The sequence below is a fragment of the Palaemon carinicauda genome, chromosome 9, assembly GCF_036898095.1.
Source record: "Palaemon carinicauda isolate YSFRI2023 chromosome 9, ASM3689809v2, whole genome shotgun sequence".
In the NCBI taxonomy this organism is placed as follows: Eukaryota; Metazoa; Arthropoda; class Malacostraca; order Decapoda; family Palaemonidae; genus Palaemon; species Palaemon carinicauda.
The window spans coordinates 150567146-150579283 of record NC_090733.1 but is presented as its reverse complement, the minus strand read 5'-3'; the positions used below and the strand labels follow the sequence as shown (position 1 = coordinate 150579283).

Sequence of the window (12138 nt, the reverse complement as noted above, 5' to 3'; positions counted from 1 at the left end):
CACGATCTAATTGTCTAACAGAGCGACTAGGATTGCAGCAATGCAAGGGTTAGGCAACAGAAGGGTCTAAAATAATTGAAAAATTCAAAGCTCTGTGAGAGGCTATCGAATCTGTATTGCGGTGAACTTTCAGAACCCTCCCTGAAAAAAAAAAACTATTGAAACTAGACTCAAATTTGGAACTTGGGTTAGGTTGGGCAACTGGGAGGTTAGGATCAGAATTACTGTTTTTAAGAGAAAATTTACAGGAATTCTTATTTCAACAAAAGAAGCTAGCAATGTCAAGAACTTTTGAATTTCATCAATATAAAAAAAAAATTACTGATTTTGTGAATTATCTAAAGGTAGATGTGTGTCACTATCATCATCATATCCACTATAACCAACTAGCAGAGTTATTCCTAGATATTCCCGGAACTTCTCTTTAGCGCTTTGAACTTTTAACTTTATCGGCAGCCATTGAAACATACTTTTCCTTGAAGAGAGACCTAGAGGGAAATGCAAGCATCGCAACGATACACAAAGAGAATGTGGATCATGATCTCCCAGAAACTATTCCTTTGAACACTCCCCGCCAAATTTCTAACAAATCCAGGGGAAGCTATCTTAATGCACAGTACTATACAGTACTGTAATAGGTAAACAATCTGGAGGATGTCTGAATTAAACTGTAATGAGAGAGAAACTGGGTGGACAAGGAGACTCTGGCTTGTCTGTTCTGGACTTCTTACAACTTGCTGCTAGAATGTTTCATTCCTTTACTAAGAGCTTGTGTTTATTGAAGGGAAGGGAAATTAGACAAATTTTATGGGTGAATGTCAATTAAACCGAGCTTCTAGAGAAGAAGCATTAAGAACATTAGGTAAGTATAGAAATAAGAAATTATATTACTAAAATTCCATTTTTTATGTATTTTCTAAGAAACCCAGAAACTTTTTAAGTTCCAATTTGATCTTAGCCAAGCTTACATAATAGCTGCAGGTACAGTATTTTGTTGACCAAATATTACCCATGAGCATTTACGCTCCATCCATGCAATAACATTATGTGATTTCAACCAATTCAAAGAGCTAATGAAAGTAAGCTCTACCTGGAGCATCATCTTGAAATGACAATTTTACACAAATTTACTACAGTGTTCATCTTAACACCAAAAGAGTGGAGTTTAAGCCATTACTAGACTGCAGCAGATTAATTTTTTCATCATACAACTTCCAAAACCATGGATATCTACTTTAATGGTTAAAAATATTTTCACTCAAAATCAATGTATGCCATTCCTTCTGTGGAGTGCAAAATCCTAAAAATTCTGGTAATAAAGAACACCTAAACTGGAAAGGTTCTTCAGAAAATAACCAAAACTTGTAACAACTGATAAAGCTGTCCACAGATTCACAGTAACGCTCCACGTCCCAAGTTAAATGAGAGGAGTGAGGGTAAATTCAATTTAAAACCCAAAGGGACAAAAGTATTCCTAGGCAGGTGAGATACAAAATTCTGGTGTTAACTTCAATAGTTTCTTAAGTGATATTTTTCAATATTAAACTTACCCGATAATCATGTAGCTGTCAACTCCGTTGCCCGACAGAATTCTATGGAGGGATACGCCAGCTATCACAATACTAGAAGGGGGTGTACTTACCAGCGCCACCTGTGGCCAGGTACTATAGTACTTCTTGTTGACACCTCCTCAATTTTTCCTCTGTCGTGCTTCCGGCAAGACGTTCTGGGATACGCTTATGTTCTTGGAGTATTTTCACGACTTTGGTGAAGTATTTCTCTTTGATTTCGGCTGTCGCTTTACTGGAAACTTCTATATTAGCTTAGTTAGCTTTTGGAATTAATTTGATTAATTATGGTGACGAAGAGAGTATGAACTCTCTTTCACCTTTTAATGGCCGACCCTTCCCTTAGACGGAAGTGTTGGTGTCTAAGAGAGTATAGACTCTCTTTCTTAATTTTGCTTAACAAAAGTTATAGATTTATTTTATATCTCTCCGCCTCTTATAGGCCTCTTCGATTAACTTCCTTTTATTATAAACTTATTAAAATTAATTCTTATATTTGTTTATATTCGACCTTCCTAATAGTAGGCGGTCTTTTCTTGGTACCGAAGTTAATTAACATTGAGCCCGTCATTTCGGTTTTACCTGTTAACATATTATGCTATTTTAATGTCTTTGAAAGAATTTCTTTGATAGTCTAGTACTGTTTTCAAAGTTGAACTAACGTTTTGTTTTGTCTCTGCAGTTGTTGACGTTCAGAACGTTCAACTTGCGCTCTATCGTTACGATAGAGAAAGAATTTTCACGGTTTCACGTTGCAGTAAGAGTAACCGTGTCTAGCGTTTTGTTCATTCTTTCTTAACTTAATGGTTTTAATCCTAATAAAGGAACTTTTCATTTTGGGAAATATTTCAGTTTTTTTCTTTAACAATAATATGTTTTAACGATATATATGATTGGGCTCTTCTCTCAGGTTCTAAGTCAAGAGAGAGAGAGAGAGAGAGAGATAGAGACGGAGGGAGAAAGAGGAGGATAAACGTTTCATTCAAGCGGGTAACGTTGTTATCGTTTTTGCTCTTCTCCCTAGTCTCTTTAGGGGAAGAAGGTAAACGTTTCTAGAGTGATCTAGTGTTTAGTCTCTTTCCAGCCACTGAATTATTTATCTTTCATTAGATTTTTCTGTTACATTGTAATTCTGTTTTCGCAATTACTAACTTTTGAGAAAGGATAGAATTGCGTGTTTCAGGTACAAACCACTTAAAGTTTCGAGTTCAGTGAAATAAGTGCAAACAGAAAATCAAAGTGATAAGTGATTAGCGCAAAGTGTGTCAGTGTTGTGCGTGAGGGTACTTCTGTGCGCGCCAGTCGTCCTCCCAGTCCGGGACCTCTTGCAAGCTCCCAAGCCCAGGGGAGAAGCAATGTCGAAGGACAAAAGGGTTCAGCAGGCCTTGATCGGCGCACAGAAGTATCCTCGGTGGTTGTGGGCGTGTCTTACCGAGACCGTCACTCCCACCCGCAGACGATTGAGCCCTTATTTTGCTCGTCTGCAGAAGAAATTTAGGGGAGAAAACGCTGGTCTCAGGTCTCAAGACCTCTTAAACGTAAAGTCCAGACCTATGCCAGACGTACGAAGTTAGAGTTCAACAACCCGGATGCAGTCATTGGGTTAGCTCTGACTCTCCTCAGTCATCAGTTGAATGCACTCCGCCTAAGAGGAGTAAGGTTCTGCCGCAACAGATCGCTGCTGTTAAGGCTTTACCTCAGCAGACCTTAGTGTCTGCCGACCCCAAGTTGACTCTACTGCAGTCCATGCAGTCACAACTTTCGGTCTTGATGCGCGAGTGTCGGGCTGAGAAGGTTGCGCCTCCGCCTGCGCTCGCTCCGCCTGCGCTCGCTCCGCCTGCGCTCGCTCCGCCTGCGCTCCCTCCGCCTGCGCTCGCTCCGCCTGACCGCAGTACCACCTGCCAGGCGTACGATGTTGAGCCACGTTATGAGTTTACTGATCCCAGTGGTGTGCAGCTCCCTCCGCCTTCCTTAAGGCAACCTCAGCAATGGGAACAGGAGGCTTATACCTCTCTTCCTCCGCTTCCACTTGCTGTTCCACCAGTGAGGCAACACTCGCTTGAGGTACAACCTCTCCCATCCATGAGTCAGTCTCCTCAGCTCTCGCTGCAGCGAGCTCAACCCTCCTCAAGGCAAGCACCTTAACACCTTAGCCTTGCGCCTCAGGAGCCTCAACTTGCGAGATTTTTACTGCGTTCTGCGCAGCCACTACCTTTTCGCTCTCAGCTCACACCGCAGGAACCTCAACTCGTTCCTCAGGAACTTGCTACTGCGCATCCGCCAACCACTCAGCAAGCGCAACCCTTGAGTTCAGCCACTCATGCCAGGAGTCAGCCTCCTCCACCCATGCGCCTACCTTCTGCTACTTCCTTTGATCAGCCTTTGCAGACTGAGCCTCAGGTGTTCCCTCAACAGAGTCTTGAAGAGGAAACCACAACTATTGTTGTTCCAGCTCGTTCTGACTCTGCTGTTCAGCATACCTTACCTCCATTTTCAAACCTTATGATAATGGAGGTTATTTGTTTTACTTATAAAAATATATTTGTATTCCTTGCAATATATTTTTTTTTAACAATATCGCAAAATATGGCAAAAATATGAATCATGAGTTATGAATGTAAGGTAAATATTATGTTGATATTAAAACCCCATGCAAGCATGCATAAAGCACTCTAGCACTGGTCATGGAATTTCTGAGAAATGTTAAACGCCATGCACACGCTCTGCTTACCTTACAGCATGCTCTACATACAGCATGCTCTGCTTACAGCATGCTCTGCATACTACATGCTCTGCATACAGCATGCTCTGCATACAACATGCTCTACATACAGCATGCTCTGCATACAGCATGCTCTGCATACAGCATGCTCTGCATACAACATGCTCTGCATACAGCATGCTCTGCATTCAGCATGCTCTGCATACAACATGCTCTGCATACAGCATGCTCCGCATTCAGCATGCTCTGCATACAACATGCTCTACATACAGCATGCTCTGCATACAGCATACTCTGCATACAACATGCTCTGCATACCTTACCGCATGCTTCTCAGTCACACATCTTTGGTTGTTGCCAACTCACTAGACTGTCAAGCAGTTTCATAACGTTGCCTTCTAGTCTGCTGCTTTTGCACCAGTGAACCCTCACTGAGAGAACTTAGCTTTTCTAGGATATGGTCCCTGTAGATGAGAAAGTTCTTTTCTCCCTCCTTCTGATATTCCCTTGAGGACTCTGTCATTTGGAGGGAGCCTTTAGCTGCATAGCCTCCTATGGACTTTTATTTAAGCATAACATGCTTCCAGGGAAGGTAATGGTTCCACTTCAGTCGCTAATCCCGTCTGTTACCACACCTGCTCCCATAGACCTTGAGCTGTGTTGCAAGACATGCAGTCCAAGCTTAGTCCTTGTTAGAGGATTTTTTGTTTACGGAGTCAATGTGTCACGGGTAAGACGTTCAACAACCAACAGAAGTGACTTGTTGTGACGCAGTGCGGCAACCTCAGCAACCCGATAAGGAGTTGTCTGTACGACCCAGACAGTCTAGACAGATTCGGGTTGTCACTGTACTTCCTCGCTTGCCCATGATTGACAGTTCACAGACTGTGCAGCAGTACCATGATCTTGTGTCCGGCTCCGTCAGACGACTGGCTTTTAAGAGCTCCCACAAGTCGTCGCTGTCTGGAGATTTTCAAATGGACTATGGATCTGACCAAGGAACTGGGCCTCCTGGTCAATTTTGAGGAGTCTCAGCTCGTTCCATCCCAGACCATTGTCTCCTTGGGTATGGATCTTCAGAGTCGAGCTTTTCGGACTTTTCCGTCGGCCCCAAGGATCTTCCAAGCCCTAGAATGCATCCAGAGCATGCTGAGAAAGAACCGATGCTCAGTCAGGTAGTGGATGAGTCTAACAGGGACACTTTCATCGCTGGCCCTGTTCATCGTGTTAGGGAGACTCCACCTCCCCCCCCCCTTCAGTATCATCTAGCTGCTCACTGGATAAAGGACATGACGCTAGAGACGGTCTCAGTTCCTGTTTCCGAAGAGAGGAGGTCTTCTCTCGCGTGGTGTAAGAACAGCTTTCTTCTCAAGGAAGTCTACCTTTGGCTGTTCAGAAACACGACCGCCGTCTCCTCTCGGACGCATCAGACACGGGCTGGGGTGCGACTTTGGACGGACAAGAATGCTCGGGAACATGGAATCAGGAGCAAAGGACACTTCACATCAATTGCAAGGAGTTGTTGGCGGTTATTCTGGCCTTGATAAACTTCAAGTCCCTCCAGCTTAACAAAGTGGTGGAGGTGGACTCTGACAACACCACAGCCCTGGCTTACATCTTCAAGCAGGGAGGGACTCTTTCGTGGAAGTTGTTCTAGATCGCAAGGGACCTACTCATCTGGTCTAAAGATCGAAAGCTAACTGGTAACGAGGTTCATTCAGGGCGGTATGAATGTCATGGCAGATCACCTCAGACGGAAGGGTCAGGTCATCCCCACAGAGTGGACCCTTCTCAAGAATGTTTGCAGCAGACTTTGGGCCCTGTGGGGTCAGCCAACCATAGATCTGTTCACTACCTCGATAACCTAGAGACTCCTGTTGTATTGTTCTCCGATTCCAGACCCAGCAGCAGTTCACGTGGATGCTTTCCTGCTGGATTGGTTCCATCTCGACCTGTATGCATTCCCGCCGTTCAAGATTGTCAACAGGGTACTTCAGAAGTTCTCCTCTCACAAAGGGACACGGCTGACGTTGGTTGGCTCCGCTCTGGTCCGCGAGAGAATGGTTCTTAGAGGTACTGCAATGGCTGGTCGACATTCCCAGGACTCTTCCTCTAGGAGTGAACCTTCTAAGTCTACCTCACGTAAAGAAGGTACACCCAATCCTCCACGCTCTTCGTCTGACTGCCTTCAGACTTTCGAAAGACTCTCAAGAGCTAGGGGCTTTTCGAAGGAGGCAGCCAGAGCGATTGCCAAAGCAAGGAGAACATCCACTCTCAGAATCTATCAGTCTCAAGGGGAAGTCTTCCGTAGCTGGTACAAGACCAATGCAGTTTCCTCAACCAGTACCACTGTAACCCAGATTGCTGACTTCCTGTTATATCTAAGGAAAGTAAGATCCCTTTCAGCTCCTACGATCAAGGGTTACAGAAGTATGTTGGCAGCGGTTTTCCGCCACAGAGGCTTGGATCTTTCCACCAACAAAGATCTACAGGACCTCCCTAGGTCTTTTGAGACCTCAAAGGAACGTCGGTTGTCCACTCCAGGCTGGAATCTAGACGTGGTCCTAAGGTTCCTTATGTCATCAAGATTTGAACCTCTCCAATCAGCCTCTTTTTAGGACCTCACATTAAAAACTCTTTTCCTCGTGTGCTTGACAACAGCTAAAAGAGTAAGTGAGATCCACGCCTTCAGCAGGATCATTGTTTTCACATCTGAAACGGCTACATGTTCCTTGCAGCTCGGTTTTTGCTAAACGAGCTTCCTTCACGTCCTTGGCCTAAGTCGTTCGAGATCCCAAGCCTGTCCAACTTGGTGGGGAATGATCTGAAGAGAGTACTTTGCCCAGTTAGAGCTCTTAGGTACTATCTAAAAAGGTCTTAACCTTTACAAGGACAATCAGAAGCCTTATAGTGTGCTATCAAGAAACCTTCTTTTCCAAGTTCTAAGAACTCAGTTTCTTACTATTCAGGCTTCTGATTAGAGAAACACATTCTCATCTGAAGGAAGAAGACCTTGCTTTGCTGAAGGTAAGGACACATGAAGTGGGAGCTGTGGCTACTTCAGTGGCCTTCAAACAGAACCATTCTCTGCAGAGTGTTATGGATGCAACCTATTGGAGAAGCAAGTCAGTGTTCGCATCATTCTATCTCAAAGATGTCCAGTCTCTTTACGAGTACTGCTACACCCTGGGACCATTCGTAGCAACGAATGCAGTAGTAGGCGAGGGCTCAGCCACTACATTCCCATAATCCCATAAACTTTTAACCTTTCTCTTGAATACTTTTTATGGGTTGTACGGTCGGCTAAGAAGCCTTCCACATCCTTGTTGATTTGGCGGGTGGTCAATTCTTTCTTGAGAAGCGCCGAGGTTAAAGGTTGTGATGAGGTCCTTTAGTATGGGTTGCAGCCCTGTATACTTTAGCACCTTTGAGTTGATTCAGCCTCCCAAGAGGAACGCTGCGCTCAGTAAGGAAGACGATCTTATTAAAGGCAGAGTAACGGTTCAAGTCGACTTCCTTACCAGGTACTTATTATTTCATTGTTATTGTGGATAACTGATTATATGAAATACGGGATACTTAGCTATCCTTTAGTCTTGTACACTGGTTTTTCACCCACCCCCCTGGGTGTGAATCAGCTACATGATTATCGGGTAAGTTTAATATTGAAAAATGTTATTTTTATTAGTAAAATAAATTTTTGAATATACTTACCCGATAATCATGATTTAATCGACCCTCCTTTCCTCCCCATAGAGAACCAGTGGACCGAGGAAAAATTGAGGAGGTGTCAACAAGAAGTACTATAGTACCTGGCCACAGGTGGCGCTGGTAAGTACACCCCCTTCTAGTATTGTGATAGCTGGCGTATCCCTCCATAGAATTCTGTCGGGCAACGGAGTTGACAGCTACATGATTATCGGGTAAGTATATTCAAAAATTTATTTTACTAATAAAAATAACATGTTTGCTTAGGACAGCGCCATAGGTAAGGTTAAGTCGGCTGGCAGGGTCTATGGCTGGAAAAGTCTTTAGTCAGATAAGAAACTAAACATAAATCTTATTACTTCAGCTCTTCCTCTACCCTATACAGCCCTTTTACTTCATGGGCTAGTTCATCATCCATCACCTTTTTTTCATGATTCTCTGAGTCCTCCTATGGGGGATCCTATGCTCTCAAGGCATGATGCTGCCTCTGGGGTGTTTGTGAGATTATACAGGTTGGAGGGCTCCAGGGGTGTCCTATCACCAGTTGTGTATGACATAACTTTCTAAGTACTATAAAGTGATGTTATGATATATTGCTGTACAATCAAGTATAAAAAAGCTGTGCAGCCATATCAAGATTTCTTTATGGCAAATATTGAGGCCAGTTTTAATCGGCCACAGCTTGGATGTATGTAATTTGGTTCAAAAAGCAAGGAGATGAGATCTGGGAGGCCATTCAGGGATGAGGTTCAACTGGTGGAAAATCCTCACCAGTTACTGTTGCATTACATAAAGTTAAAAGAGGTTAAGGAAAGGAAGCAGAACAGAGGTGAATAGAAGGATTAACATGATGCAGTTAAGGGATAGAGGGATGCTCCAAAGACCTTATATTAATGACCAGAGTCAAGCCTTAACAGATTTAGTTTTTATTCATAGGCTAATATACAACGCACAGTAAAGTGCCTTTTGCAGAAAAAGTAGAGCTTGACAAATTTACCTAGGTTGTATTTTTCAATTGCTTCTCTTGTATTTTTACTTTATTTTAACCACTAACTAGTACAGTAGTCTTAAGCTTATAATTCTTTTGTTTAATTTCACTACAAAAAATAAACTGTTAACTTCTAAATAGTTGTACACACTGAATGAGAGAAACTGCTCCCTCACTTGAATGAAAAATGCAGTAGATTAGATGTTTACCTTATTGAGTTACCATACATAAGATGACACATTTCAAGTAATTTTTGATAACTTGGCAACTTGGTATTTTCAGGAAAAATCTTATCAAGTTATTTGAGCTATTTTCCAATGAAACAGTCATCTCAAGGGATGTTATCTTCAGACCCTTAAACCCCTTTGAGCCAATTTGCAAGCATTAGTACTACAATATTGCAGTTCCAATTTCAGCCAGAGGCCTTGTCATATGCAACCCATCTAAGGTAAGTGCCTAGCCAAAAATTCACTCTTGTTTTAGATTAATACAACTATTATTGCTTTGGTTGTGAATGAAACTGTGTCAAGTTAGTGAGATTTGATTCTTACATTTTTGCAATCTCTAAATCCTAAGTAACTGTAATATGTATTCCTTACTTGTAATAGTGAGATAAAATAATGATAAAAATATTGATTTGGTGTGATAAACTTACAAAAGATCTCTCATGTCTGCCATTTTACCTCAAAACAAACTTTGATGTATCCTGTGCTGGTGGATAGATCATGTTGACATCAGATTGAACAAATAAGATGTATTATTTCAATACCTTCTTAGGGGCAGCTGTTGCCTTATACCCCCTCTAGTGTAATGGTAGTATTAACATTTAGAGTAGATAGGTTTGTGTAATATATCACATTACATAAGCTAAATTGAATGCACATTGATATCTATCGAAAGAATTTTTGCAAGGCCAGGTTAGGTTTGAGGGTTCGGGCCCAAATTAGGACAGGGTGTGGTACCCTTTGATTAGAGTTCAGTTAAAAATATGATATACTGTATCATGTATCTATTTTGAAATACTTATAAGGTCTTTGTCTAAAATCTATTACCTTGGTGTCATTGCCTAGAATCCTTTAGGTGTAAAAAATTTAGATTTTCTATTACAGTACTTATTGTATTTTAGCTTGATTTTCATATGCTCAAATATGAACCAAGTTTGAAGTCTCTGTGACAACGATGTCCAAACTTATGGCTCATTACGTGAATTTAACATTTTGCTTAACCGTAACCTTGACCTTCCAAAATTTAATAATTTCCAGCTTTTTACATAAGTGTTAATCCCTGCAAGTTTTATTACTCTACCATTAAAATTGTGGCCAGAAAGCTGTTCACAAACACACACACCCACAAGGGCAAAAATATAACCTACTTCCAACTTCGTTTGCAGAGGTAATAAGCAAGTTCCACTTATTTTCAATCAGCAAAGCAAGGGAGTATTGTTCACTACTATTCAACTGTTCTACCACATACAAATTCCCTATTGCAGTTTTTCCAAAACTCAAGAGGATAAAGATAGGAAAACCAAGGATGAGCTGTTTGGCCAAATGGCAATGAAAAATGTCCACAGTAATACAGTATGTAAGTCTTGATTATTCCTGCGATTATTATTCAGTGTTTTTATACTTTGCTCATAGTTAACCAAATGTGATTAAGTATCCAGGAGAAAAATGTGTATAAAAACATATAATATGCCTAAATAGATTGAAAGAGCCCCACATTCATATCCAAAACTGTCTTTGTGCTGACATGAGAATAAATTACCTTATTTTTTTCATTAGGGAGATTGTACGAACATAAAATAAAAGCCTACCAATTATATGGTACCGTACTATACAGTGTAGACTATTAAGTCATTTATTTAAGTAAATCTGGAGTAAAACACCATGACAGTTGTGCACTCACAGGAGAACACCTATTTACCCCTCGCAACGGCAGTAACATCTAAACCTAACCTAACATACCATTCAAAACCAGGTAAATCTCAACTAACCGTACATATATCATTGCTGATCATGAAATATTTGTTCGTCATCAAAGCTACTCGGGAGCTTTTGTATATCAGCGGCCAGTTCCTCCGACGTGCATAGTAAATGGATACTAGCTAACCTAAACTTCCCCTCTTAACCTAACCTACAAACCGTATCCTTACCTACTTACCTAATGGGTTAGCCACCCAGCGACGCCGCCTTACGCCCCTATTCTTAGTCGGCTGTCAATACAGGTAGCCGCTATCATGCATACAACAAGCTAGTAGCGTCTCTTGTGTGGCGAACACAAATATTTATTAATTTCACCACTTAGTATTAAAAAGGGCACTAAATATACCGACAGTAGCATCCTGAAATTACAGGAAGTGGGAGTTTTGACCTGGCACCTAACAGTAAATTGCAGAAAAACTTGCTTGGCATAAAATAAACCTGACAAGAATATTACAGTTATTTTCATGTTGATAAATTACCATTTAAATTTTCGGGATAACTAAACATTGGATGATACTCTCTTCGACTTAGGCCGTCATCCTGGCATACTATTGTTGACCGTAGGCTAAACTGCCTAAATAAAAAACACATTTTAAGTGTGGGAAAATCCACGCCAATTAATTCGTTAAGGTCAAAGGTCAGGGTCAAGGTCGAGAAATAAGCTGCCATGGTAGAGGTTTGCCCTCAACTGAGTGCTCCTCTAGCATGTACTTAGGCGCTTCACTGAGTGGATGCTATTTCTATTCTGTGTGTGTGTGTGTGTGTGTAAATGAGCATTTATTACCTCTACTAGATCTCACAACTTTAACTAAAGGTTTTCGTTGCAACATTGCAACATTCGTCTTCGTTGTCACCCGGCACTACAGCATAAACTCTACTTTACTTCACCTTTGTGGATTTGTTTATTGTGAACCGTTCCATGCAATCAAAACTATTTAATTGTACTGAAATGTATAAATTAACTAAATAATAATTAAATCCTTCCATGTACAAATTTGACTTATCATAAAAGTTGCATGTTGATTTAGATATAAACATTGTTCGTATAAGATGTTATTTAATCGTACAAAATACTCCCATTGCAGTTATATAATTTTAAACAAATGCATAGGTTATTTTGGTCTTATTTGTTTGTTTCCCTTGTGAAATGTGTTTTATCAATTGTATTTT

At 41.3% G+C, this 12138-nt stretch overlaps 1 protein-coding gene across 1 annotated transcript in view; it reads right to left on the bottom strand.

Annotated features, from left to right (window-relative positions):
• Positions 1–11894, bottom strand: part of LOC137647276 (ubiquinone biosynthesis protein COQ4 homolog, mitochondrial-like) — a 30591-nt gene extending 18697 nt beyond the window's left edge. Inside the window, exon 1 of the mRNA XM_068380673.1 lies at positions 11753–11894. Coding sequence (XP_068236774.1) covers positions 11753–11798 — 46 coding nt within the window. The 5' untranslated portion in view covers positions 11799–11894. The remainder of the gene's footprint in view (positions 1–11752) is intronic.
• Positions 11895–12138: the final 244 nt, after the last annotated feature.